Source organism: Urocitellus parryii, chromosome 4 (assembly GCF_045843805.1).
Source record: "Urocitellus parryii isolate mUroPar1 chromosome 4, mUroPar1.hap1, whole genome shotgun sequence".
NCBI lineage: Eukaryota > Metazoa > Chordata > Mammalia > Rodentia > Sciuridae > Urocitellus > Urocitellus parryii.
The window spans coordinates 109,960,572-109,987,744 of NC_135534.1; the positions used below are offsets into that span (position 1 = coordinate 109,960,572).

The following is a 27,173-nucleotide window of genomic DNA, read 5'->3' on the forward strand; positions in this document are numbered from 1 at the left end:
GTCCTGTTTCCTAACAAGGGCACGATAAAGGAAATGTAAATAGACACAGCAAATTCTAACATTTATAGAGCTCTTACTATGTGCTAAGATCTGATCTAAATGGCCTACATTGTTCTAAAATGCCCACAACCACTTCAGGAGAGAGATGTTATTCAGGATCTTGATTTTACAGATAAAAAGATGGAGACATCCTGTCTGATAGTAGGTAATAGCAAGAAGTCAGAAACTCTGCTAGCTTGACTTTGGGCCTGTGCTTTTAATAACTGGTTGATAGGCTGATATATTCCACCATGCTTCTGAGGAATGTAATTGAGTACCTAAAGCATGGGATGATCAGCCAAGGGTGGATGGGGTGACTGCAGGGAAGTCTTTTCCAGCCTTGGTTTGCACAAAAATTGTCCTGGCAAGATCTAGAGGACAAGAGATAATATCTGTTTGTGCCTTGGTATTCTGGTATCAAAAACAAAGGTAGCCAAATGTTGTTGTGCAAAACAACCTCTGACTCCTAAGACTTTTAATGAGCTATGAAACCAGGAGGGCTTATCGGGTGGCAGTCCTTCTCCTGAGGTGACGTCATTGCTCACCCTGGCTCCAGTGAAGGCTAGTGGAAGCAACCTCTGCTGACCTTGGGCATTCCCCAAGGCTGACAGCCCCCCTTCCCTCAGGCTGTATTCTGGGGAACTAACTCTCCATCAAGGTTTTGAAGTTTTTTTTCTCCTTTTTCTTCAGAAAAGAGAAGCAGGACATGATGGCATGGTCAACCATGATTTTATTTAGATTGTGTTTAGCCAGTGTCAGCCTCCTACTCTACCCTTCTTCTCTAACCACATGAATCCAGTGCAGTTTCCTCTGACCCTTCTTAAGTAACTAGCTGCTTTCTGCTGAAGTGAATGGGGGGGATTAGTGAAAGGGAGAGGAGAGGCCATGGGTGGAGTTTAAATTATTCTCTCCAATTCCTTCTCCTGTCCCCATATCCTCCACCCCAGTCCCTTGCTTCACTAGTGCTTTTGATCACTGTATTTCTAGCTCACTGTGCAAGATATTAAAGCCATTTGTGGATTTCTGAGAGGTGTTTAGCATGTGTGATCAAAATGCCTGAAGCCGGTGGTGGTCCCTTCAGACAGACTTTGTTTTAGGCAGAAGCAAATTCACTTTAATGAGAGTCTGGACCTTAGAGACCCAAAACAGTAAGGTAAGGATGGGCCTTTAAGAGATAATCCCTTTTTTTCCCTTGCTTCTAAGGAGGCTCCAGTTACCTTTAAAGAGAAAGCCACTCTAACTGGGCTTGGTAAGGCATTCTAGTCCTTAACTGGCCTTACCCTTGGTAAAAGTTTATCATTTTATTTAGATTGCTAAACACAATCTAAATAAAGTGATAAACTTTGACCTGACCTGAACTCCTACTATCTTGAGGTAGCCAGCTCTATGCCAACTCATGTCTATTGTTTAGCAATAGACAAAGCTAGAGATTGCCCTTTGTTCTAATATCCTCCATATTTCCACCTTCCCTGTGAGCAACAAGTCTCACTTGTGTCCAATGCCTGCTACTTTCCTTGGAACCAAGACTAATGACTAGGATTGGCCATTCTGAATACTGTTCAGGGCAAACTCTGTGTCCAGGCTTGAGGTGGGAACTCTTTGTCTTGCAGCAACAGTGTTGAAGGGGACACCCTTGTATTCTTGGGAGTTTCCTGCCCTTGGCGTCCTGGGACAGGTAGGACGATAGGTTAGTGGGGCCTACATCTTCCACCTCACACCTGCTTGGATGTGCATCCCAGAGAAAACTATCCTTTAAGTTGCTATTTTTCAATTAAATTATCTGCTGAAAGTTTCTACTGAATAATGGACTATGTTCTCTATGGGTCTCCAGGAGTAATAGACAGGTGTTGGGTATCCCGGAAAAGGGAGCTTGTGCAGCTGAGAATAAACAACAGTTGCTTGGTAATCTGAGCTTCTTTCATTTAAGTCAGAAGGCTAGCTGTGTGTTGGGGGATGGGGCCTGAGTTGGTCTGGCCACCACCTGTCTGGGGGGGCGGAGGCAGGTGGAAAGGTGAGGTCAGTTTCCCAGAGAACCTTGGAGTCACTGAGAACCAAAACGTGAGAGAGGAAAAACGGAGGGTGGGGGTTAGAGGGAGCTTGGTGAGTGAATGCAGTGGCTAAGGTTCTAAAAGAGGGTCCTGGAAACTCTTTGGTCCTAGCACCCTGATATCAGCTGCACTGGGCAATTGTTTTTCTAAGCATCGTGCTTCCATTTTCCTGCATGTAAAACTACTGTTGGAATTAAACAGCGCCATGTAATTTCATAATGTACCCAACTGAAGCCAGAGTTAGTAAAATTCTGGTGTTACTCATACTGCTTTCCGGAGCTAATGCATTTGATGTGATTTTGGTGGCCTCTAAACTGACTTCAGAAGGCCCAGGTTCAAGTTCTGGCCTTGTCATCGATGAGTCATTGTCATTTATCATTAACCTTGGATAAATTACTGCATCTCTCTGTCTCACTTTTATCAAGTGTAAAATGAGAGGAATAAGTCCTGTTCTTCCTCACAGCTAGGGCCCCTGGAAAGAGGCAATGTGACGTATGAGAGTCCTTCTAAAAAACATGAAAGTCACATACAAATAAGAGCACAGGATTCTATAGAGACTCAGTGGAAGGAGAAATTTGTTTGTCCTCGATATGCTTCCAGTTTTCAAGTGACAATGGCTCACAGTTGAAGAGCATTGCATGTTTCAAAGCAGTGACTTATTATTACCTTACTAGGGTGTGCTTTGATTAGTGTCTTAATGGATTAATAAGGTTATGGCTTGAAAGGAAGAAGGGACTGCAGATGGAAGTGAGCAAGGACAGTGTTAGGGTTTGTTTTTATTTTTATGTTTTCCAGTGCTGGATGCCCTGGAGCAGGCTTCAGAACCTGAGTTACTAAAGACGGTGTTAGGGAAAAGAGGTACTCTGGGTGTCTGCTTCCAAACCAAGTGAGACCTTCTCAGATTTGGTTTGGAGGAGGTTTTGCCTCAGGCCAGGTGATCATTCTCAACCAGTATTGTGCTCAAAGCCTAAATTAAATCTCACAGGATTTTGGGTCCAGAATCTATTGTAGGACACTTGGCTGAAGTGTATGGGAAGAGGGAACTGGTGGCTCTTCTTCCTTTTGAGATATGTTTAAATTCAGAGCACACCTGAAGAGCATAAAGGGGACTGCACCCTTTTTTGACTCTCCTTTTCTCCAAAATACCTGTGGAATTCGTGTGTGTGTGTGTGTGTGTGTGTGTGTGTGTGGTGGGGGGGGGAGCTATTTATTTACTTTTGGTTTTCAAATGAATAGAGGTGTCCTGACTTCCTTTGTTTCCTTACATCCCAGAAACCTTGGTCTCTTATTTCAACAATCCATCTAACAGGCAGCTTCCTGAAATTGGGAAGTTGTCAGATCCTCTGCAAAGTGCTCCTCCTTGGAGGAAACCAAGGCAGTGATGAACTGTGTGGAGCTTTGGCCTAGCTCCTGATCCTGAAGTTTGGAGTGACAGTACAGCTTCCTCAGTGTCCTGGCAGCGGGAGAGGTGCCTACGCCTTGCCAGTCCTGACACCTGATGGAAAGGGGTTTCTCCTTTCCATGCCATGTCCGGGAGTTAAAATAAAGTGATACTAAATCATCCCTGAGAGAGCCAGTGCCCGGATGTGAAGAGTCAGAAACAGAAGCCCATGTTCCGGGGGAAGTCATTTTTGGGTGGGCCTGGCCTTGGCTTTTCAGCTGTAGTCACTCCTTGAGTAAGATGCACTTCCTTGGGTTTCACAGCCTCTCAGAGGTTATGCCATGTCAGGATGCTTTGAGCTGCCCCGTGTGTCACTGCAGGGCATGATAGACCCATGGCCAGCTGTCTGTGTCACCCTTGATGTTTTGCTGACCTGCAGGGATATAGTTTTTGTTGTTGTTGCAGTAAATTCTGGCTATGTAATTTCTCCTCAGCTTTGGGACACTTTATCCTGGCCCAGAATCTGGGCATTGACTCTCAAATGGAAACCAGACCCACAGAGAAGGCAGAGAAGAGGCTGGATCCAGTTGTGGACCCTGTGCAGTCTTTGGGGTCCCTCCTGGTCTATTCGTACTGATGTGGCAACTGTCCTGCTAGGAAGAAAAGGGAGGGTTCTATGATAGCAGCTAGGCTGACTGGATTCTGTCCAGCAGAGGAACCCCCCCCACACACAGGGTGGATCCCTTCCAAGTCCCATCTCTTAGGTTGATACCTAGGTCTGGGGAGGGCCGGTTCAACACATCTTTGGACACCACTAGAACTCAGATCTCTTCTAGGTTCTGTGATCTGCGGACATACCAGACTTTGTGACCCAGTCCATGACACTGGCAGGCTGAAGCAGAATGTAAACAGTGCCAGGAGTGGAAAGGGGTGCACCTGACTCCTGGGACTCTGTTGATACACTGCCTTGTCTTGTTTGCCCTTCTCTGTTTCATTGTTTCCATGGGATGGGGCCACGGTATCTGAAGATTATACAGGGTTCAGTCTTTTTTCCTTACTGGTCCCGTGTGTCCTATTGTCTGTCTTTCCTGGGTATGTCATGTTTGGTGTCCTCAGCTTGTGCCACAGAACTGTCCATCATTTTGGAAGCAGCCTCCAAAAATCTTGCTTTCTCCCAATAACTATGTGAAGTCTTCCCGTGTCCCCATCTGCACCCCAAATAACTCAAAGCAAGCACCTTTCTTAGGAGCAGAGATTTAGTTGAAAAGTCCCCAGTTTTCCCTCAACCGGGTACCTTGGGTGGCCGAGAGAGTGGGGATTGATTCACCCTCCGCTTCGGGCCCCCTCCCCCAGAAAAATGCAAGGAGTTTGCTAATGAGAACTGCCCAGCCAATCATTGCTCTGAGAAAGTTTGGTTCGTGCTCCTATTTCATTAGGCTGATTGGAGCAGCCTTTACTGGGAGGTAGATCCCTCCCCAAGGGATTCCGTGTACAGTTACACTGCTGTCGCTGCTTCAGCGTACCCTTTCTGGATAGCCCCCCCACCCCCCGCCGCCCCAGCCCCCTGCTCCTCCTCCTCCTTTTTTGTTTTTATCCAGTGTCTCGCTTCCTCTCTCTCTCTCCTTCCCTCCCCTCCTACCACTGCCTCTTCCTCCTGCTCTCTACTTCCCTGCAGCGTCAAGCCGGTTCCCCAACCTGGTCTGCTGAACGCAAACCGCTGAGAGTTTGCTGCGCCGCCCCCTGGGGCCCCGGGCTGCCGAGTCTCGCTAAGGCAAAGACGCAAGCAAGCGAGAGATCGCAGTGGAAGACAAACAAGCGCGCGCGAGGGGAGCCCCAGGAGGGCGGCCGGGTGGCTGGCAGGCGGCTCCCGCCGCGCCCGGGTCGCCCCGCCGGCGGCGGCGGCGGACGGCGGGGAGGAAGCGCGCTCCGAAAAGTTCAAGACTACGGGCGGCCGCGCGCCGCGTCCTTCGCGTCCCTTCCTCGCCGCGCTCCAGGAAAAGGAACTTGCTCTTCTAGCAGCTAGAGACGCGAGCGTTTCCTAACGTGAGAGGGTACGGTGTGTCGAGGGGCCGGGGTGGGGAGCAGCGAGCAGGAGACGCGAGCGAGGCTGCTGGCCGAGGGCGTGGAGGGAGCGCGGAGGCGACAGACCCCGATGCCGGCGGCCAACATGATGGAGAACCTGCAGTTGCCCGCCCTGCAGGTGCCCGAGCCGCAGGGCGCGCAGGAGAGCAGCCCGGTCTGGTCCAGCTCGTCTACCCCCACGCTCCGCCGCCGGCGCTTCAAGATGCGCCGGATGAAGAACGTGCAGGAGCAGAGCCTGGAGGCCGGGTTAGCGCAGGACCTGCCTGTCGTCTTGGCTCCTGGTAAGGAGTTCCTGCAGCTGCCGTCCATCGAGATTACGCCCTCCAGCGACGAGGACACCCCGTGGTCCAACTGCTCCACACCCAGCGCTTCCCCGCGCCGAAAGCGCTTCCTTCTCCGCAAGTGGCTGAGGGTGAGGGAGCGGAAGGAGTGCAGTGAAAGCAGGTACGTCCCTGATCCGCCCCTGCCTTCCCGCCCCTCCCCAGAGCCGTCCAGGGCCCCAGGGCAACCTGGTGGAAACTTCCAGGACGAAAGCAGGAGCCTGTCACCAGAGTAGGCTTAAGGCTCAGCGCCGGGTATCAGGGATACTGAACTTATACTTTCCACACTCGACACCCATTTCCCCAGCCAGGGGCTTCATATTATATGACACGTTGGCAGGAGGTTTCCTGCTGCATTCCATCTCCTTTGATCTTCAAAGCAAAATAAATAATAAAAAAGCAGGAGCTAGTATTTATTGAGCTCTTATTATGTGAGGGCACCTCACTATGTGTCTCCAAATTTTATCCTTTACAGGCCTGCCTGGCACAGTGGCTCACGCTGGTAATCCTATCTGTCGGGAGGCTGAGGCAGGAGGATCGCAAATTTGAAACCAGCCTCAGCAATTTAGCAGGCTGTGTCTCAAAATAAAAAAATAAATAAGGGTTGGGGATGTGTTAAGTGCTCCTGGGTTCAATCCCTGGTACCAGAAAAAAAGAAAAGGGGGAAAAATCAGTAGAGTGAAAGGAAGTATCCTTACAGAAACTCTGGCGGCACTATTCTGATTCCTATTCTACAGATGGAGATAGTTACCGAGAGGCTCGTCCACGTCCGTTGCTGAACTCTGTTTCAGTTTTTATTTTCCATGCGGCTACACTAGGTTGCCTTAAACCAACCCACATGTGTACAGGTGGAGTATTAATGTTGAGTGAGTCACATTTTCTACCACATCAGAGTCACATTTCCATATCACTGTGGCTTGTGCCAGCTCCTTTTTTGCTGGGTAAAAGTGATATCTGAGAGGGGCAGTGGTGGGGGGCCGAGTTCATTTTCCGCAGAAGGAAAATTGGTATGAAACCCATAGGGCAACTCCGCTTGGCCTTGGTGGCAAGAACTGCTTCAGGAAGCTGTGTTTGAACCAAGTCCATTTCCTGTGGGGGCTGGGAGTCCTCTGTAGTTCATTGATACCATCTACCCTATTCATTTACTTTTGGACTCTAGGGCTCTGACTCCTAACAGAGATTTGCGCTTTTGTGTGAAGTAACTGAATCATTGACCACTTTTCCAGGGATTCCTTTACCCCATCTGTTCACTTTCATTCACTGTATTGTATTTTATGGGGAGGCGGGTGATGGGGATTGAACACAGGGAACCATTGAGCCACATTCCCAGCCCTTTTAATTTTTTTTTTTTTTTTGAAACAGGATCTTGCTAAATTGCTTAGGGCCTTACTAAGTTACTGAGGCTGATTTTGAACTTGCCATCTTCCTTCCTCAACCTCCCCTGCTGCTGGGATTACAGGACATGCACCACTGCAACTGGCTCATTCGGTTTAATTCAACAAGTATTTAACTGAGTGTTCTTATAAGCTCAGGGTGACGTCAGCCGATTGTAGTGATGTTGAGGAGAGTGGTGTGTGTTGGGCTGGGTACAGTGAGGGATGTGGAAGTTGAGAAGAAGGACAGGAGAACATGTGTTTCACTCTTTAGAAAAGGTGGAGTCCCTGGAAGACACATCCCATGCCATGTGGTACTGATTATACAAGAAAAGAGAACCCTGGAGAAGTAGAGGAAGACTTTTGGGAGGAAGAGACTCAAATCGTGACAAACACTGATAGGTAGAAGGAAATAACAGGAAAGTATGAGGAGAAGGGCAAAAGATGGGCTAACGGGAACCACATGGGGAAAGGCAGAAGGAACAGGTGAGTCATGTGTCTGAGCTGGGTGCTGAAGAGTGGGGTCAGGTTAGGCAGAACATGAGCATTCTAAGCCTTCCAGAGTTTCTATTTTCTGTTTCAATGACTGAACGTGGTTTTCCCAGCTGATGCAGGTGCAAAGTTTTGTTCTGGGTCTTTCTGTGGACTCTGGGGGTAAGTCTTTCTCTTCTGGGATGTCATTCTGCTACCCTTACCGGAGAATAGAGAGAAATGGGGTGAGTTTGGCAGGAGGGAATCTTGAACTGAGAGTTTGTTGCAGCTTGCTGGCTTTCCCCTCAAATCTGAGAGTCTCTAAAAGAGACCGTGTTTTGATCTTAAGATTCTGCTATGTGTATTGAGGATAAAATATGGAGAAAAGAGTCTTGCCTTGCTGGTTGGCATGGGCATGGGGGTGGATCTATTTAGATTTAAGGAAGGTGTTCCTGGTTTGGGGTGTTTTTTAAGGATGTGGTGGAATCTTCAGTTTTGTTGGAGTGGGAATCATACCCTTAAAAATCAGGAAGGATTTTTGCCTCCTATGTAAGTTGAAAAAAGCCTTTTAAGTAGTGGCTTGTTGGATTAGATGAATATATGTTTGTAGTTATCCCTTAGTATCCACAGGGAGTTCATTGTGCAACTTCCTGAGGATACTAAGTCCCTTGTGTAAAATGGCATAGTATTTGCATATAACCTATGCATATCCTCCTTTATACTGTAACTCATCTCTAGATTACCTTATCGCTTAAAAAATGCAAATGCTACCTAAATAGTTGCTGTACTGAGTTATCTGGAAAATAATGATAAGAAAAAAGTCTGTACATGTTCAGTATTGATGCAATTTTTTTTGTGTATGTATGTTCTTGGGAATTGAACTTAGGGACACTCTACCACTAAGATACATCCCTAGTGCTTTTTATTTTTTATTTTGAGATGGGGTCTTGCTCAGTTGCCCAAGCTGGCCTTGAACTGGGGATCCTCCTGCCTTGGCCTCCCAAGTTGCTGGGGTTGCAAGGGTGCACCATGGGGCCTGGCTAGGTGAATTTTTTTTTTTTTCCAAATCTGAATATTTTCTCTTCACAGTTGGTTGAATCCACAGATGCAGAACTCTCAGATACAGAGGGCAGGCTGTGTATGTAGAAAAAGGCTGGCTCTGGATTCAAACCTAAATTTGTCTAATTCAGATCTCTACTCTTCACCACTGCTTTCCTGCCTCTGTTGGAATCTGTCTGGATTGTGTCTAAAATAAAACCCCATTAGTTTTTGCCTGTGGAGATAGAAGGCTTCTTGGAAAGAAGTGAGCCATCAAGTGAACAGGTGCCTGTAGTAGTCACCAAGATTGCCTGAGAAGGTATTGGCATTTAGAGCCCATGGAGGGCAGAGAGCATCAAGCTTAAAGTCAGAAGACTTGAGCTCACACCTAATTATGTGTTTGATTCACTGCGGAACCTTGGATACATCAGTTTACCTTGGCAAGTTTACCTTCATCTTTGGAAGGGAATATCTGTGGGCTAATGGAAGGTCACAAGAGGGGAGGTCACAAGGGTAACACAGGGGAAAATGTTTTGTAAACTTCCTCTTGCCAGTCAAGAGTGAAAGCTTGTTATTCTGTGAGTCTCTCACATGGAGTAGATGCGTGCCTAACAGTATGAGGTTAGTACTCACATGTCCCAGAGCAGCACCTGAGTCTCCTTGCATGTTACGTGACTTGGAAATAAGATTAGAAAATGGTTTTCTGCTCTGGCTTTGATTAAGGAGGATTAGCATACCTTGTCACATTCCCCACCCCAAATCTACCTTTCTTCAGTAGAGAAAAATGTCTTTGAGGCTTGACACACAATTCGGTCTGATGAGGGAGAAGGTAAGGGGCTGGGAGGGCCATAGCTTATGAATTTTAACTGCACTGAGCTTTAAATACGAAGAAGAGTACCAGGAGATCCCCTTCTTCTCCTTAAACCCTGGGGAGAAGTAAGTGGAGAATAGGGTAAAATTTGCATGGTTAGGGGATATAAGGACCAGAAGTATGACACTCGAACACTCCAAGTCCGATCTTGTTTCTCTTTATGTCTTCACTGCCTCTCACTGTCCCTGGCCTTCCATGGGGATCCATAGATGTTTGTTGATGACTAAATTGGTAATGAGTGAGTGAATAATTCCCATTTCTCTACTGTTTGATGTGGAATTTTCTGAGAAAATTTCCTGGAGGAGATGAGTACAGAGCTGAGTTTTTAAAAATAGCTTTATTGAGTTTTAATTTACATACCACAGAATTCACCTATTTATTTTATTTTTTTTCCTTTAATTTTTATTGTTGGTTGTTCAAAACATTACATAGTTGTTGACATATCATATTTCACACTTTGATTCAAGTGGGTTATGAACTCCCATTTTTACCCTGTATACAGATTGCAGCATCGCATCAGTTACACATCCACTGTTTTACATATTGCTATACTAGTGTCTGTTGTATTCTGCTGCCTTTCCTATCCTCTACTATCCCCCATCCCCTCCCCTCCCATCTTCTCTCTCTACCCTATCTACTGTAATTTATTTCTCCCCCTTGTTTTTTTCCCCCCTTTCCCCTCACTTCCTCTTGTATGTAATTTTGTATAACCATGAGGGTCTCCTTCCATTTCCATGCCATTTCCCTTCTCTTTCCTTTTCCCTCCCACCTCTCACCCCTGTTTAATGTTAATCTTCTTCTCATGCTCTTCCTCCCAACTCTGTTCTTAGTTACTCTCCTTATATCAAAGAAAACATTTGGCATTTGTTTTTTAGGGATTGGCTAGCTTCACTTAGCATAATCTGTTCTAATGCCATCCATTTCCCTGAAAATTCTATGATTTTGTCATTTTTTAATGCAGAGTAGTACTCCATTGTGTATAAATGCCATATTTTTTAATCCATTCGTCTATTGAAGAGCATCTAGGTTGGTTCCACAGTCTTGCTATTGTGAATTGTGCTGCTATGAACATCCATGTAGCAGTGTCCCTGTAGCATGCTCTTTTTAGGTCTTTAGGGAATAGACCGAGAAGGGGAATAGCTGGGTCAAATGGTGGTTCCATTCCCAGCTTTCCAAGAAATCTCCATACTGCTTTCCAAATTGGCTGCACCAATTTGCAGTCCCACCAGCAATGTACAAGTGTACCCTTTTCCCCACATCCTCACCAGCACTTGTTGTTGTTTGACTTCATAATGGCTGCCAATCTTACTGGAGTGAGATGGTATCTTAGGGTGGTTTTGATTTGCATTTCTCTGACTTCTAGAGATGGTGAGCATTTTTTCATGTACTTATTGATTGATTGTATGTCCTTCTCTGAGAAGTGTCTGTTCAGGTCCTTGGCCCATTTGTTGATTGGGTTATTCGTTTTCTTATTGTTTAATTTTTTGAGTTCTTTGTATACTCTGGATATTAGGGCTCTATCTGAAGTGTGAGGAGTAAAGATTTGTTCCCAGGATGTAGGCTCCCTATTTACCTCTCTTATTGTTTCTTTTGCTGAGAAAAAAACTTTTTAGTTTGAGTAAGTCCCATTTGTTGATTCTAGTTGTTAACTCTTGCGCTATGGGTGTCCTATTGAGGAATTTGGAGCCTGACCCCACAGTATGTAGATCATAGCCAACTTTTTCTTCTATCAGATGCCGTGTCTCTGGTTTAATATCAAGCTCCTTGATCCATTTTGAGTTAACTTTTGGAATTCACCTATTTAAAGTGTTGAATTTGGAGCTGGGAGTCTAGCTCAGTGGTAGTGTATGGTAGAAAATGCATAAGATCCTGGGTTCAATTCCCAGGGTGAAAAAAAACATAATTTAATTCAATGGTCTTTAGTATACTCATAAACGTCTGCAGTTTTAAAACATTTCCTCACTTTACAAACTAAGCTGTACCCTTTAGCTAGTACCCTCAATCCCTCCGAACCCAAATCCCACCAGCTCTAGTCAACCATTAATCTACTTGCTATGGAGAATTGAGTTTTGAATGGGAACCAAATACCTCTTGATGAAAGTGATTTGGGTGTGTTGGCATGAAGACGGAAATGGATAACTGTTCCAATCTGTTCTTCTATTGCTGTAACAAAATACCTAAAACCAGGTAATTTGTAAAGAATAGAGGTCTGTTTGGCTCACATTTCTGGAAGCTGGAAGTCCAAGAGCTTGGCATTGGCATTAACTCAGCATCTAGTGAAGGTTTCTTGCTGTATCATAACATGGCGGAGGATATCACAAGCAAGACAGAGTAAGCCACTAGCTCAGATCTTTTTTTCTCTTCTAAGCCACAGATGTCACTGTGAGGAACCCATCCTCATGACTTTATCTAGTCCTAATTACTTCCCAAAGGCCCTCCTGTAAATACCACTGACAGATGAATTTGGGAATTAACATGAACATTTGGGGAATACATTCAAGTTGTAGCAGGTGTGTTGGTTTGAAGATGGGAATGGTCAACCAAGGGTGGTCTTAATGAAGAATGTGGAAAAATGAGAGTGGTGTGGTGAGCTGTTGAGCCCACAGGCTGATTCATGCCAGAGTTTGAATTTTAATGAATCAATCAGTCATCAAAAATGTAATGAAGTCCTGTATGCAGAGTTATTTCTATGCAAAGAAGATGCAACTCATTGGAGAGCTGATGTAGGTTCTGGAACCTGGGAAAGACATGCTCAGAATGGCATTGGATGCAACTAGTTTTTGCCTTCTGGGTGACTGGGTGGAAGTGTGGTGAGGTGGAGGCCTGCGGCCCTGCACTCTTCTGCCACTTGTCTGAAGGGAAGTCATGTGGTAACCACCATTGAAGATGGCTTCTGTCCTCCTCCCCGACTTTCATCAAGAGTACACTTTTTTTTGTGGGAGGGGGGAAGGTAGGGGACTGGTTATGTTGCCCTCTGAGCCCAGGAAATTATGTAGTCCGAACTTGATGGGGGTAAGCTTGTAGAATTAGTATCTGTAACAAATAAGCAAGCAAATCAATAAAAGCAACAATATAAGAAGAGGAGGAGGGGCTGGCGTTGTGGCTCAGTGGTAGAGCGCTTGCCTAACGTGTGTGAGGCACTGGGTTCGATCCTCAGCACCATATTAAAAAAATAAATAAATAAACAAAATAAAGGTATTGTGTCCAACTACAACTAAAAAAAATTTTTTAAAAAAAAAGAAGAGGAGGAGAAGAAGGAGAAGGAGAAGCACAAGGAAGAAGAGGAGAAGGAGAAGGAGGACGAGAAGAAGAAAAGATTTAGTGACTGCATGTCTCCCTAAATCTCTTGGCCAAAGATGGTTGTGGTGATTGTTAAAAACCCACACTGAGGCCAGGCAAGGTGGTGCATGCCTGTAATCCTAGTGGCTCCAGAGGCTGAGGCAAGAGGATTGTGAGTTCAAAGCCAGCCTCTGCAATTTAGTGAGGCCCTAAGCTATTTATCGAGACCCTGTCTCAAAATGTTAAAAAGAGCTGGGGATGTGGTTAAGCACCCCTGGGTTCAATGCCCAGTACCAAATCAAAATAAAACAGAAACTAAAACAAACAAACAAAAAAACAAAAAAACCATCACACTGAGTCTGATGTGGTGGCTAACATCTGTGATTCTAGAGACTGGGGAAGATCTGGGGGTCATCATTTGTTTGATTCTTTGTTATAGGTACTAATTCTAAAAGCTTGCCCCCAGAGTGGGCAACTCAGTGAAACCCTGCCTCTAAATAAAATCAAAATAGAGCTGGAGATGTGGCTCAGTGGTTGAGTGCCCCTGAGTTCAATCCCCAATATGGAAAAAAAAAATGTGTCTAAACTGGGTCAATCTTGCACACCTGTAATCCCAGTGACTTGGGAGGCTGAGGCAGGAGGATCCCAAGTTTAAGGCCAGGCTCAACAAATTAGTGAGGTTCTCAGCTAATAAGCGAAATCCTGCCTCAAAATAGAAAATAAAAAGAACTGTGGATGTAGCTCAGTGGGAAAGTGCCCCTGGGTTCAATCATCAGTACCAAAAAAAACAAAAACAAAAAATTACACTGAGTATCAGAGCCCCTCCAGCCCCTGCTGGATCCTGGCAAAAAGTCAGGAGTCAGGAGTAGCTACACCTTCCAGAATGGCATCTTTTCATCCCTCTCTGAGGAGATAAGGGAAAGTGGACAAGGGGCAAGTGAATTGGGCAACAGCCAACTGCAGGCTCTTTCTTTCCTGTCCTGATTGCTCATAGTTCAGCAGCCTGGTAGCTAGAGAATGTTTTCAACCTGGAACCTCAGGGTTTCTGTTTGGCTCTACATTGGTAGTGCCTCTTGCTGATTCTGCCCAGCCTGGTAGACTAGGTTATCTGCCTGGCTCCAGCCTAATTGATATGTGGTTTGCAGGTAATGAATTTACATCATTGGCATGTTTATCTTGATTCTCTGTCTTCTTTTCCTGATCCTTAGAGAAAGAATTGCTTCAGGTTTCAGCGCAGTTTCCAGGGGAGCAGGTGATTTTGTACATTCAAATGCTCTACCCATCAGAGGGTCATTATTTGTATAGCTCCCCACTCTGGCCCTGCCCTATGTAGGGAGCACAGGGAGTGTGGTAGAGAGAAAGCTCGTGTCCTTCTGAACACAAAGCAACAAACAGATGCAAAGGAGATCTGTTATTGTTTAGCCTACTAAGAAGTCAGTGCTGGATAGGGTTAACTAGCAAACACTTCTACTGACCCAGAATTCCTTGAGGGCAGGGACCAAGTCCTACTTCATACCAAGTTTTCTGCTAAGTGCCTTAAGTACATGATTACACTTAATCCTCCCAACAAACCCCTGAGGTACGTTTTACAGCTGGGAAAGCTGAAGTTCAGAGATTAACTTGCTCCTGGACAAACAGAAGTGTTGCTGGGTTTTGGACCATGTTCTTTTGATTCCAAAGCCTGAGTTCTTCCCAGTTCCATCTCCCAAGGCCTGGCAGCAGCAGGTCCCTGCATGCTTGAGCATGTGTGGATATGGAGAAGTTGGTTCTGGCGGAAGGCAGGGATTCAGAAAGATGGGAAGGCCACTGAGGAGACATGCATGGGGGGTTGTGAGAGCACAGCAGTGTTTGGCAATGCCCAGGGTGCAGGTGGACTGCCCTGGGAGAAACAGCCTGCCATTGGCTGTAGATATGGTTTCTAGATTAAAATGATTTGTGGAAACTGAGATGGTAGAGATGAAGTCCTGGGGGCTGATTCAACACTGGCCAGGTTCCTCTGTGGGAGTTGGTATTTCAAGAGTTTCCATGTGGTTATGCACTTGAATGTGTTGATTACGCATGAGGCAAGACACAAGGATAAACATGGGGCAGATTAACAGGTGAGAATGCTGCTCTTCTTGGTTGGTTTCTCCCAGGTGCTGTGTAGCCTCCAGTTGCTATGCTGGTCACTGATAATGGCTTCTACTGTGCTCATTTTTCATTAAGGCATTTGAATGGCTAAGCTGCCAGTGGGGAATTTTCTTCCTGACCCCAGTGGGAGAGTTGCCTGACCTTGGATCAGGTGTCTAGATGTAGAGCCCAAGCTGGCCTGGTTGCTGGGTGCTGTGAGTACAGAGCTTTAGGAAGGCTGGAGCTTTTCCTGGGGCCTTTGCTCTCTTGTGATTGTTTTCTGTGTAGTTCAAATCAGTGTGTGACTTTCCAAGGGCTATGGTACCCAGTGTATAGGAGAAATAGCTTTTAATTGTCTTGGGGGGCCTAGAAACTCTCTACCCATGATTTTGGAGCTAGAGGAAACTTCTTTCTCTCAGAAGAGATGATAAAACATTTCTGAGGGACACAGAACAGAAAATTGAACATGGAGTTTAAAGTGGAAGGAAGGACACAGATGGAGATGCTTAGGCTGGTGAAAAGAGATGCTACACAATGGACCGCCACCACTGTGCCACCAAAGGCAGCCACATGACACATCCAAGAGATAGTCCTGATTTCAGATACTCTCTTCTGTTGTATGTTTCTGGAATCTTGGTCTTATTGGTTCAAAATCATCATTAGAAAAATACCTCTGTGCCTTAGCTGAGGCTAGTGGAGGAAGAGGAGGGGGTAAAGAGGACCAGGGGTAGTTCCTTTGAAGCCTCAATAGATATTTTTGATTAGAGAGTGTGAAGCCTTTTCTTCTTCATTTTTTGCAGATTCTGTGACAGGGCTGAGGCTGTGGTCATTCAACTCTGATCTGTTGATGAGATAAAGAAATGAGGTGACCAGTCACATCATGGTGGCAGAAATGAGGTGACTAGGCACTGGCTGGACTCAGGCCTCTGACCTAAGGTGTTGGCCAATTTCAGCTTGACCCGTCATCACATCTCTCTGGAAGGTCCTTTTTTAAGGTCTCTCCACGTCAGCACTTCGCTGTGGTGAAGCCTGTTCCCAGCCTGAGGCTTCTGCCTCCAATCTGACCACAGAGGTTTGCAGCCTTGGTTGGTAAATGTAACCAGGAAATAACAGGGCTGGGGAGCAAACTAGAAAAACAAATAACAGCCCACTTGTTTTTTCCCCTCTTTTGCAACTATGGAAAAAGAATTTGCCTGGGGACCCAGTTTGGGGATGGTAACTGCTATGTATGATTTGTCCCTGGAACTCAGGCCGGAGTGAGGTCTTAAGGGGTATTAATCCAAACATGATATTTAGAGGTGGGTCCTTTGGGAGGTGATCACCATTAGGTAAGGTCATTAGGTAGAGTCCCCCTCAACTGAATCCTGATGGCTTTATAAGAAGAGGGACAAAAACCAAATAGACATACCTGCCTACTCCCTGTCTCTTGCCATGTAATACTCTGTGCCATGTTGGGATTCTTTTAGCAAAAAGGCTATCACTTGATGCAAGCCCTTTAACCTCTAGAGCTGTGAGTTAAATAAAACTCTTTTAAACAAAGCTAGCGTGCCTCAGATATTTAGTTGTAGTTGGACACAATACCTTTATTTTACTTATTTATCTTTATGTGGTGCTGAGGATTGAACCAGGGTCTGGCATGTGTGAGGCAAGCGCTGTACTGCTGAGCCACAACCCCAGCCCTCAGGTATTTAGTTACAGTAATGAAAAACTGACTACAGCAGGAATTCTTGCAATATTTGCCCCAACAAATAGGAAAACACAGGAAGACTATGGATGGTTAGTTTTGTGATATATTTTTGAGAAGATTCTAGGATATTCTAGTTTATTGTCTTGAATAAATCATTTTTTATTATACTTCTTATACTAAGAAGTCAACAAATATGTGTCTAGTAAAATAGCTAGTTGTGAATTTTTTGGGTAAATGGAAAGAGGAAAATAGGTTGTAATTTTAACATGTTAATGGCATGTTTGGTGTATGGTCTTCTAGTGTTTTTATTTTTAATGCTTTTTTAGTTGTAGATGGACACAATACCTTTTTTTATTTATCTTTATGTGGTGCTGAGGATCGAACCTAGTGTCTCACCCTTGCTAGGTGAGTGCTCCACCACTGAGCCTAACCCCAGCCCCCTCTTTTAGTATTTTTTTCTCATTCAGATTTTTTTTTCTTTTCTTTTGGTAGTGGGATTGAACTCAGGGAGCACTTGGCCACTGAGCCACATCCCCAGCCTTATTTTGTGTTTTATTTAGAGACAGGGACTAAGTTGCTTAGCACTTCGCCATTGCTGAGGCCGGCTTTGAACTCCTGATCCTCCTGTCCAGCCTCCAGAGTGGCTGGGATTACAGGGGTTTGCCACCGCGCCTGGCTCAGATTTTCTTTTTAATTGAGGGATTTTTCTTTTTGTTCTTCTGTAACTTGTTCCCATAGAAGGTAAGGGAGAACACTGGTCCAAAGGTTGAAGTTAAGTAACTTCAAAGGAAGAACAAGTTTTTTTTTTTTTTTTTTAATCTTTACTTTATTCTTTATTTTCTTATATACCAAGCCATTCTTCAGTGAACACCAACTGGGTGTCTTAAATTCAATTGAATTCTGATACCATCTATCTGGAGATAGCATAATCCCACAGGTGACAGCTCAGCCCCACATGACCGCCCTCATTTAGATGCCAGTTTCAAGGCCCAGGTTGCCCGAACTTCTGACCAAATGACTATAAACTTGGACCTGATCCCCTCTTTGAATTTGACCAATTTGCTAAGATAGCTCACAGAACTCAGGGAAACACTTACATTTACCAGTTTATTATCAAAGACACAGATACACAGCCAGATGGGGAAGCCCATATGGCAAGGTGTGTGGTGCGGCAGGAATCTCTGCTCCTTCTGGGCATACCACCCTTCTGGCACCCCCCATGAGTTTAGCAATACAGAAGCTCAGCAAAGTTTGTTGCCCAAGAGTTTTTGCAGTTTCATCTATAGTCCCCCACAACATCTACCTGTCACCATTTCCCCTTTTTTGGTGGGTCATTGGGTTGGGCTAAAAACCTATCTCTGGTGAGTGGCCCTATCCTGGAGTTATTCAGAATCCTTATCCTAAGTCACCCATTAGTATAATCTCAGTCTATCCAAAGGGCTAATTATGAATAAGAGACACTCCTATCTTGCTGGGTGTAGTGTGTATGCCTGAAATCCCAGAATCTCGGGAGGCCAAGTCAGGAGGATCACAAGTTCCAGGCCAGCTTGGGCAACTTAGCCAGATTATGACTCAGAAAATAAAAATGAAGAAGAAGAAGAAGAACTGGGGGTATGGTGCAATGGTAAAAGGGCTTCTGGGTTCAATCCCTAGTACTGAAAAAACAAAACAAAACAAAAACCGAAAACCCAAAAACCAAACCAAAACAAAACTCTTATCACTCAGGAGATTCCAAGGGTTTTAGGAGCTCTGTGATAGGAGCTAGGGATAAAGGCTACATGTATTTCATATATACCACAGGCCACCTCTTGATCTTTGACCACAAATCCCTTATAATTAAAGGATTGTAACAGTTCAAAAATACTGGCTTATTACTAGTTCCATTCAAGTCATTAATAATTAGTCTAGCCTATCAATGTATCAAATGGAAATATCTCCCAGCGTGAGGACACTCAGGCTTGTAGTTTTCCATCTCACCTTGTCAGGTCCAAAAGCAGGAGTGGTCTGAGCAATATAAAGCTTCATCTTTTCAGTTGCCTGGTCTAACAGGCTCATCTCTTGTTCTGAGGTGTTAATGTAGTATTGGATCTCCTTCATCAATAAGACATTTATTTATTCTTCTACTCTCAGCTACTATGCCTCCTTCCACATTAATGCCCAGACTTTCTCACCTCTGGGAGGAGCATCAGGTTCAGCCACTCTTGGTCCAGGTTACTGGCAGCATGCTAGTCTGGTAAGTGCTGCCCCCATAGTCCACTCCCATTAATGTAGGTTAGGGTGACTCATGGGCTATCTTGACCACTAGGCAGTGCAACTCCAAACGTGCCAGATGAGGTGAGGGCACAATCTGCCCCATGAGATCTTAAAGAATTCTGACGTAAAAATTTAAAAATACAGTTATAGTTTCGTGCTCAGAAATTAACCAGGTTTCTAGCACTTGGCATTGCAGCCTTGGTCAGTTGATCACTGTATCAAGTAGGAAAAAAAAAAAAAAAGCAGGCTAGTATATGGTAAAGTATTTACTTAGCATGCATGAGCCCTGAGTTTGATCCCCAGCACCAAATCCCCAAAGTAAAAAATATAGTCATCTGCTGAGGTTTGAATATCTCTCCCCAAAATTCATTCATTGGAAATTCAATATCCAAATTCATATGTTTATGGTATTTAGAGGTGGGACTTTAGGAGGTAATGAGGGGCTGGGGATGTGGCTCAAGCGGTAGCGCGCTTGCCTGGCGTGCATGCGGCCCGGATTCGATCCTCAGCACCACATACAAACAAAGATGTTGTGTCTGCCGAGAACTAAGAAAAAATAAATAAATACTAAAATTCTCTCTCTCTCTCTGTCCCCCCCCCACACTCTCTTTAAAAAAAAATAAATAAATAAAAAGATCTCTAAGGGCATGCCCTTAGGGGGGAAAAAAAAAGGAGGTAATGAGGATTAGATGAAGCTATAAGGGTGGGCTGCATGATAACATTAGCATAAAGATAGTGATAACTTTAAGATAAGAAGTGAGATCCAGAATAGCAAGCTTGCTTCGTCTTGTCATGTGATGCCCTCTGTCGTGTTATGATGTGGCAAAAAGACCCTTAAGAGATGCTGAGCAGATGCCAGTGCCATGTTTTTGGGGCTTCCAGTGTCCAGAATCATAAGCCAAAGAAACTTCTATTCTTTGCGACATCTCTACTCCTTATTGGATATTGTGGACTGTAAAGTATATCCCCTCTTTTGAAGAAATGACAGTTGGACATCCAAATTTGTGTGGTGTACTCTGTTTCCATTCTTTTTTTAAAAAAATATTTATTTTTTAGTTATCGGTGGACACAACATCTTTGTTGGTATGTGGTGCTGAGGATCGAACCCGGGCCGCACGCATGCCAGGCGAGCGCGCTACCGCTTGAGCCACATCCCCAGCCCTCTGTTTGCATTCTTTTATAGTACTCCGGCATTTACACCTTCCGTCAGGGACCTGTCCAGGTTCCTGAGGCGACCAGCTTCAGTTTGACTTGCCAGCTGCGTGTAGGACCTCCCTTTTGGGGAATCTGCTGCAGAGCCATCTGCAATCTCTACTGCTCTCATTGGCAGATCAAACAGTTCTTATTGGCATTATGTGGCTCAGATGGTATAAGATGCATCTCTGATCTCTGAATTGTTGTAGTACTTCCATGTTTCCTCATTTCATGGACCCAGGTGACCGTCTTACGTGAGTACATAAGGTCATCTGTTATTTATTCCAATCACCTTCTGAACCTGCAAGAGTTTCTTCTGATGGGCATTACAATGTGATACTCTAATGTGCCCTGTACCTTCTCATAGTGATTTCCTGGGGCCCTCCCCTACATTGGCATCTCTTTACTAAACCAGGTTTCCATTGTGGCTTTTTCTGCTTGACCATGGGCAGGCCATTGGACACTGCCCATGAATGAATATGAGGATTTTACCATGCTTCATTTTTTCTATCACTGCTAAGAAAACAGCATGCAGTTCAACATAGAGGGGATCTACTTTCTGCAATCAGAGTGGCATCCTTCCAAACAGAATGTTGTTTCTTCTCCTTGGAGCTGCCCTCCCCCGCCCCCCCAACCCAGCAGGTCTTTGTTGATTGGTTCAAAGTGATTTATAGAGCACAGTCCAAGTGATGATAGAATCTAGCCATTGTTCACACAGTTCTGGAGTCAATCCGAAGGGTAAAAGCTCCTGTTCCTGAATATCTCCTCCTTGTGTTCCCTAAGTAGCATGATCCTGTATAAACCATCCAAATTCTTTAGTCCAAATCCCCAATTGTTATTATTGGGAGGTGCTCCCAGGCTTTTGCCATAAGCTCCAGTCTAGGCTCCACACAGGGCTATCAAGGGAGAATTTGTCCATACCAGCAATCCCGCTTCTACTTTACACTGTGTGGACTTGGGCAATCTTACTGGTTCCAATGAATATGACTCAGAGGACAGACTTGCATGCCTCTGTCTTATAATGCTAGGTAGGGGAAACATTTCCCAGTCATATACAGGTACTTACTTATAATCAGATGAAAAAGATGCAACTATTTCACATAAAAGCTGTTCAAGAATGTCAATTCTCCCACAAAGTTTACCTTAATTCTATCAACCCTTATTTTTCCCTAGTAGGATTTTATTAACAGATTTTAACTTTACATTACTCTGTAGGGGAAGTATTTCCAACCAGATGTAATATCCATTCCTATAAAACATTCAGGTAAAAGAGATACAACTTTATATAAAGCTTGTTTAATCATTCCAACTTTAGTACTCTCATCAACCCTCACATATTTATGCTCTTCCGCTTCCGATGCAGCCCATAGCAGGGATTGATTCATGGGTCTTGATGTCATAGCACATGAGGCTTCTGTATCAAGGAGTCATGAGAGCTCTCCCACCGCAACTTCTACCACCATTTTACCCTTTCTTGTGCAAAAGGCTTGGGGTCTCCAAGGGGTTCAGCTAAGGGACCCTATCCTTTATTTCATCTTGATTTATCTGTTTATTATCTAGGGCAATTTTAGTTTAGATTTCCCATTCCAGTCTTTGTCTTCTGATGTTTAAAATTATTCCAAACTGGAACAGACACATCTGGAAACTTGTAATGTTGGGGGACCAACAGGAGCACCCTTTGGTCCTCCCAACCTTTGATAGTATTATATTAGACCTTTGCTTCAAACCCATCAATGTTTGTTTTATTCTTCCCGCTTCTTAGTAACCATCTAAAGAGTTCCTCCCTTTCTCTTTCCTCTTTTTCATCTTATTCACTCTCACTTCAGATGCCAATCCCACATCAGGCCACCCATATTTCTGATCCAACAGCTATCACCTGGGGGTCCTGATCCCCTTGGATTCAGTTAATTTGTTAGGATGGCTCACAGAAGTCAGGGAAATATTTTATCTGTTTATTATAAAAGCATGCAAATGAATAGCCAAATGAAGAGGTACATGGGGTGAGGTAGCAGGTGGGGAGGAGGTTGATGACCTTCAGTGCTCTTTCTGGGCACACTGCCCTCCCAGCACTTCCACAAGTTCAGTAACCCTGCTGCCCAAGAGTTGCAAATTGTGTTACTCACGAGTTTTTATAGAGCTTGATCTCCAGCCATCCCCCACCCACCACTTCCCTTTTCTTGGAGATTTAGAAACCTAACCCACTAATCTCCAATCACTTGGTCTTTCTGTGACTGGTCCCTTTCTGAGATATCTGTGGGCTCCATCCCAAGTCACTGCATTAGCATAAACTCAGGTTTTATCAAAGGGGCTTATTATGAATGTCAAAAGACACACTTTTCACTATCACTCTGGAGATTCCATGCAACAGGAAGCAGAAACAAAGACCAATAATATTAAATGTTGTAGCACAGGAGGACATTTCTGGAGCACTCTTTCTGGAGAAGCTATCAGGCTGAGATGTTTCTCCAGGCAGGGGAGGGGCAAGAGCTCTGGCAGATGTTTGTGCTCAGCCTTTTCCCGATGGTCTCTGACCTCCAAGCATGTCATGCCAGGCTGACCCTCAGAGCAGTGTGCCTTGATCTAGCAGCATTTTTATTCTGGCTGGGTCACTGCACTCTAAAGCTCTTTCTGACCTTTTGTTGATTCTCAGGGTTGGATGTAATAGCAGCAATAAAGGTTATTTTGAACAGGGTGGAGCTTCTCCAGGAAATAGTTTGCCCTTAGCTTGGGGGATAACAAGTGCTTTCTCCACCTGCGTCAATGGTGAACTGTTTCTTCTTGACTGAAAAATCTCATTTAAAGCAATCGACCCAGGAAAGAAGATTGTATTGCCTCTGTGGGTTGCCCCTTTCTATGATTTCAAGTTGTTCTTTTGAGAAAGATCTAACTGAAGTTCCCTATGATACAATTTAGATGGAAGATAATATTTTTTCCAAGACTCATTATTAGTAATCTGGGCTGTTGCTTCCAGATTTTGAGGAAAGGCCTGACTTTATACTAACATTTACTTACACACCTGTCCACCTCTTGGCAGAATTTTCAGCCACTGTCAGCCATGTATGCTAGAAGACGGTATAGTATTAGAGGTGAATGGAGGATGTGGCCTGCCCATTTAGAAAGTTCTTAGAAACACTGAAGACTCATCTCTCTTTGAAGTGCCTTCTCTGGATTGCTTCCCAGAATGTCTCTATTGATTGTCAATGTGTAATCCTGAATTTCACCGTCAGAGAGATTTGGCTGACAGTGTAGATAACTCAGGAGAGATAATGCCCACTGTTAGAAAAATACTTATTTATTCACATTTTAAATTTTCGTGTATTTTAAAATTTAAATATTTATTAATATTTGCTGGGCATTGGCTCCAGGCTTGGTGCTTGGGATACAGAGATGGGTACATGGTCCCTTCATTGAGGAGCTCACAACTAAGTGTGGAAGATAGTTTTAGTAGAATAAGGTATTCAGACTAAATCATGTGTGTTAGCTGATAAAATACCTGAGAAAACCAACTTAGAGGAGTCGAGATTTATTTTGGCTCATGGTTTCAGAGACGTTAGCCTGTGGTCAATGGTCTCCATTCTTTTGGGCCGGAGGTGAGGCAGAACACCATGGCAGAAGGGCGTGGCAGAGCAAAGCTGCTGACCTCATGGTAACTGAGAAGCAGAGAAAGAACAAGGAGGGGACCAGGGACAAGGTATACCCTTCCAGGGCATATCCTCAGTGACCCACTTCTTCCCTCTAGGCCATCAGAATAAGGATCTGTCAATGGACTGATCCACTGATGAGGTGGGAGCCCTCATGATCAATCACTTCCCCAAAGCCCCATCTCTGGTCATGGCTGCACTGAGGACCAAGCCTTCAATATATGAGCCTTCAGAGGACATTCCAGATCCAAACCATAAAACGTGGGATTTACACTAAAACATGAAAACAAAATAGGTCTCAGGGAGGCTCTGCTGGGCAGGAGAGGAGAGCAGGGTCAGAGGCCTTGATTTGACACCACACCACCTTAGTTCACGTATATTCAGCTCCCACCTGGAAGCCCCTGATTCTTCATCTCTCTCAGAGAATCCATTCTGAGGTGGATGGTATTTGTGAGGTCATTTCAATCTTGAGGAAACCAAGAAGCCTAAGGCCACAAAGCTGGTTGGTGACAAAGGTGGGTCCAAAATATAGATCTCTCACCTGTACTGTCCAATTTATTTCTCATGGAGCCTCTCTTTGCACCGTCCAGAGTCATATCTTTAATCAGTGAGCCATGATGCTCCTGCAGACCTCGTAGCCTTTTCTTTGGGAACAAGGGGATGGTTTTCCTAGGACTACTGTCCCGACACTAGTCTTAGAGACCAGTTGAGGGAGCAGGGGATAGAGACTTCAGTTCTGTTAATTTTCTTCCTCTGTGGCCCTAGGCAGGTAACTCAATCTCCATGGGCTTCAACAAAATTATAAAATAAAGAGTAGACATTTTCATTTCTTCTTGTAAGGCAAAAGTTAGTATATGGGCCTGAAGAATTATGTTGATTTTTTTCATTAGTTAATAAAAGGAAGCCGGGTACAGGGGCGCAAGTAATCTCAGCTCTGGACACTGAGGCAGGAGGATGGCAAGTTCAAAGCCAGCCTCAGCTACAGCGAGGTAATAAGCAACTGCATGAGACCCTGTATCTAAATAAAACACAAAATAGGGCTTGACACTTGACCAGTGAGCCACATCCCCAGCCCTATTTTGTATTTTATTTAGTGATAGTTGCTTAGCACCTCACTAAATTGCTGAGGCTGTCTTTGAACTTGTGATCCTCCTGCCTCTGATTTCTGAGCTGCTGGGATTACAGGTGTGTGCCACTGCGCCCAGCTGATCCCTCTTCTGATCTATATTGATAGTTACTGGAAAATGATGTGTAAGTCTAGATTTATAATTTGGGGACCACTCTTACCTGTCTTTTCCTTCACTCTTGGCCTGCTCAAAGTCCTGACTTCTTATTTCTCCTCCTTTTCTTTTCTCTTCATTTCTTTTTCTCTTCCTAAACCTACATACTATCTTTGGTCAGGTTCATCCAAGCCTTTGGCTTTAATGATTCTGTTTTATGTTGACTGACTTTCTCCATCCTTTGCTGCTATAACAGAGTGCCTAGGACTGAGTAATTTATAAAGGACAGAAACTTACTTTCTTAAAGTTCTGGTGCCAAGGTCAAGACACTGGCATCTAACAAAGGTCTTTCTGCCCTATCCTTCAGAGGAAGGAATACTTTGTCCTCACATGGCAGAAGGCAGAATGGCAAAACGGCAAAGGAGCCCATGGTGCCCTTTTGTTATGACATTAATCCTACCTAGATTTTAACATGTGCATTGGAGGAAACATTCAAAGTGTAGCATGACTCTTCCATTTGCATCTCCTACCTCATCTCTTTCTTTGCTGGGTCTTAGGCTCATTTCCACCTCGCTAATGCACATTTCCATTGGAATTTTCATCAGAGTTTTGTTTGTTTTCTGTAGAGCTTATCATCTTTTCCTCCAATCCAGTTCCTCCTACTCTGTGCTTTTTGACATGAGGAGGCTTCCCACTCAGAAGGAATGTTCTTCGGTCTACCTTCTCACCCCGTCTCTGTTGCCATCTCTCATGTATAGTTTAAAAGCATCTTCCTAACTGGTCTCCTTGACACCCTTACATCTCCTCCTCTTTAGTTCTGCACTCTGCAGCTAGAGTGGGCTGTGTGTCCATCTCTGTTCTTCTTCCTACCTCATGTATTGCCACTCTAGCCAGACCTCTAAGTTCATTGAAGAGGTACTCCCATGTTTCCAGGTCTTCATAGACATTGCTTCTTCAGACTCAGCTCCTCTTACAACCCTGACCCACAATGCCACTCTAAGGCCTTCTTCTCCTTTGGCATAGTTCATTAGCCTTTCCTCCAGGTAGTATTTTTTGACTCAGATATCACCTATATATTCCTGCAGCTTCCTGAGCTAAGATGGGATAGCATGCTCACACTGTTTCTTTTACCCGATCCTAAACTGTGAAGTCAGAGTTTATTTCATTTTGGCGCCTGCTAAGCATTTTGCATGAAACATGGTGGGGAGCTCAGTAAACATGTATTTAGGGAATGAATAAAGAATTGAGTGATGAAAGCATATAAGGAAATTTGATTTTCATGGAATTCTAATATAAATCATTTTGCAAAGCAAGACTTTTGAAGCTGAATAATTACCCCCCATATGCCACACATGTGAATCTAGATAATTATGTATTGGCTTTTTTGTCTGTTTAAAACCTGCTTGTCTCTTTCTGTATTTTATTTCTTTGTCCTGTTTGTGTCCCCCATTAGACTGTAAGTGCCCAGAGACCTGAGACTGCTATTCTTCTAAGGGTGGTCTTTATTCAGAGGAGCCAGATTTGAAGTAGGCAGGTAAGAGTTCTTGACCTTACCTACAAAGAGGCTCTGGCAAGTAAGAGCACGCTGGGAGTGATATTGTGTCTGGCAGTTGACCCAGGGCCCTGACATAGTGTGCAAATATCAGTTAGGTACCCCCCCCCCCACACACACACAGGCTCATTGTGGCTTTGAAGGGTATTTATTTTTGGAGCTGTGGTTGCCTTGGCAACAACACTTTTTCTCATCTTCTCCTTCCAGGTCGAGGCAACAGTTGTTCCTTCTGCAGGGAAGAAGCATTTTGGAGCAGATGCATCCTTCTTTCCAACTTCCTGCCCCCCTAATTAATCCAACAACTGTTTACTGAATACATACAATGTGCCAGGTTATTGTTCTTGACACTGGAAATACTAGTAGACAAAATAGATTCTGCCCTAGTAGATTTTACATCCTAGTAATAGTGGAGAGACAGTGGGCAAAAATAATAATGCAACATTAGTTCCTGTTTATTTAAATTCAAATTATTTGGGCACATCACTGAAAAGAAGTTGATTTGTTTCCTGATATTTAGAAATTAGGAATTATGGGGCTTGGGATATGGCTCAGCAGTAGACGCTCGCCTAGCATGTGTGAGACCCTGGTTTCAATCCTCAGCACCACATAAAAATA

General features: G+C 44.4%; 1 protein-coding gene across 1 annotated transcript in view; it reads left to right on the forward strand.

Annotated features, from left to right (window-relative positions):
* Nucleotides 1-5,507: 5,507 nt before the first annotated feature.
* Gramd1b (GRAM domain containing 1B) overlaps nucleotides 5,508-27,173 on the forward strand; it is a 167,942-nt gene continuing 146,276 nt past the window's right edge. Inside the window, exon 1 of the mRNA XM_026402705.2 lies at nucleotides 5,508-5,994. Coding sequence (XP_026258490.1) covers nucleotides 5,621-5,994 — 374 coding nt within the window. The 5' untranslated portion in view covers nucleotides 5,508-5,620. The remainder of the gene's footprint in view (nucleotides 5,995-27,173) is intronic.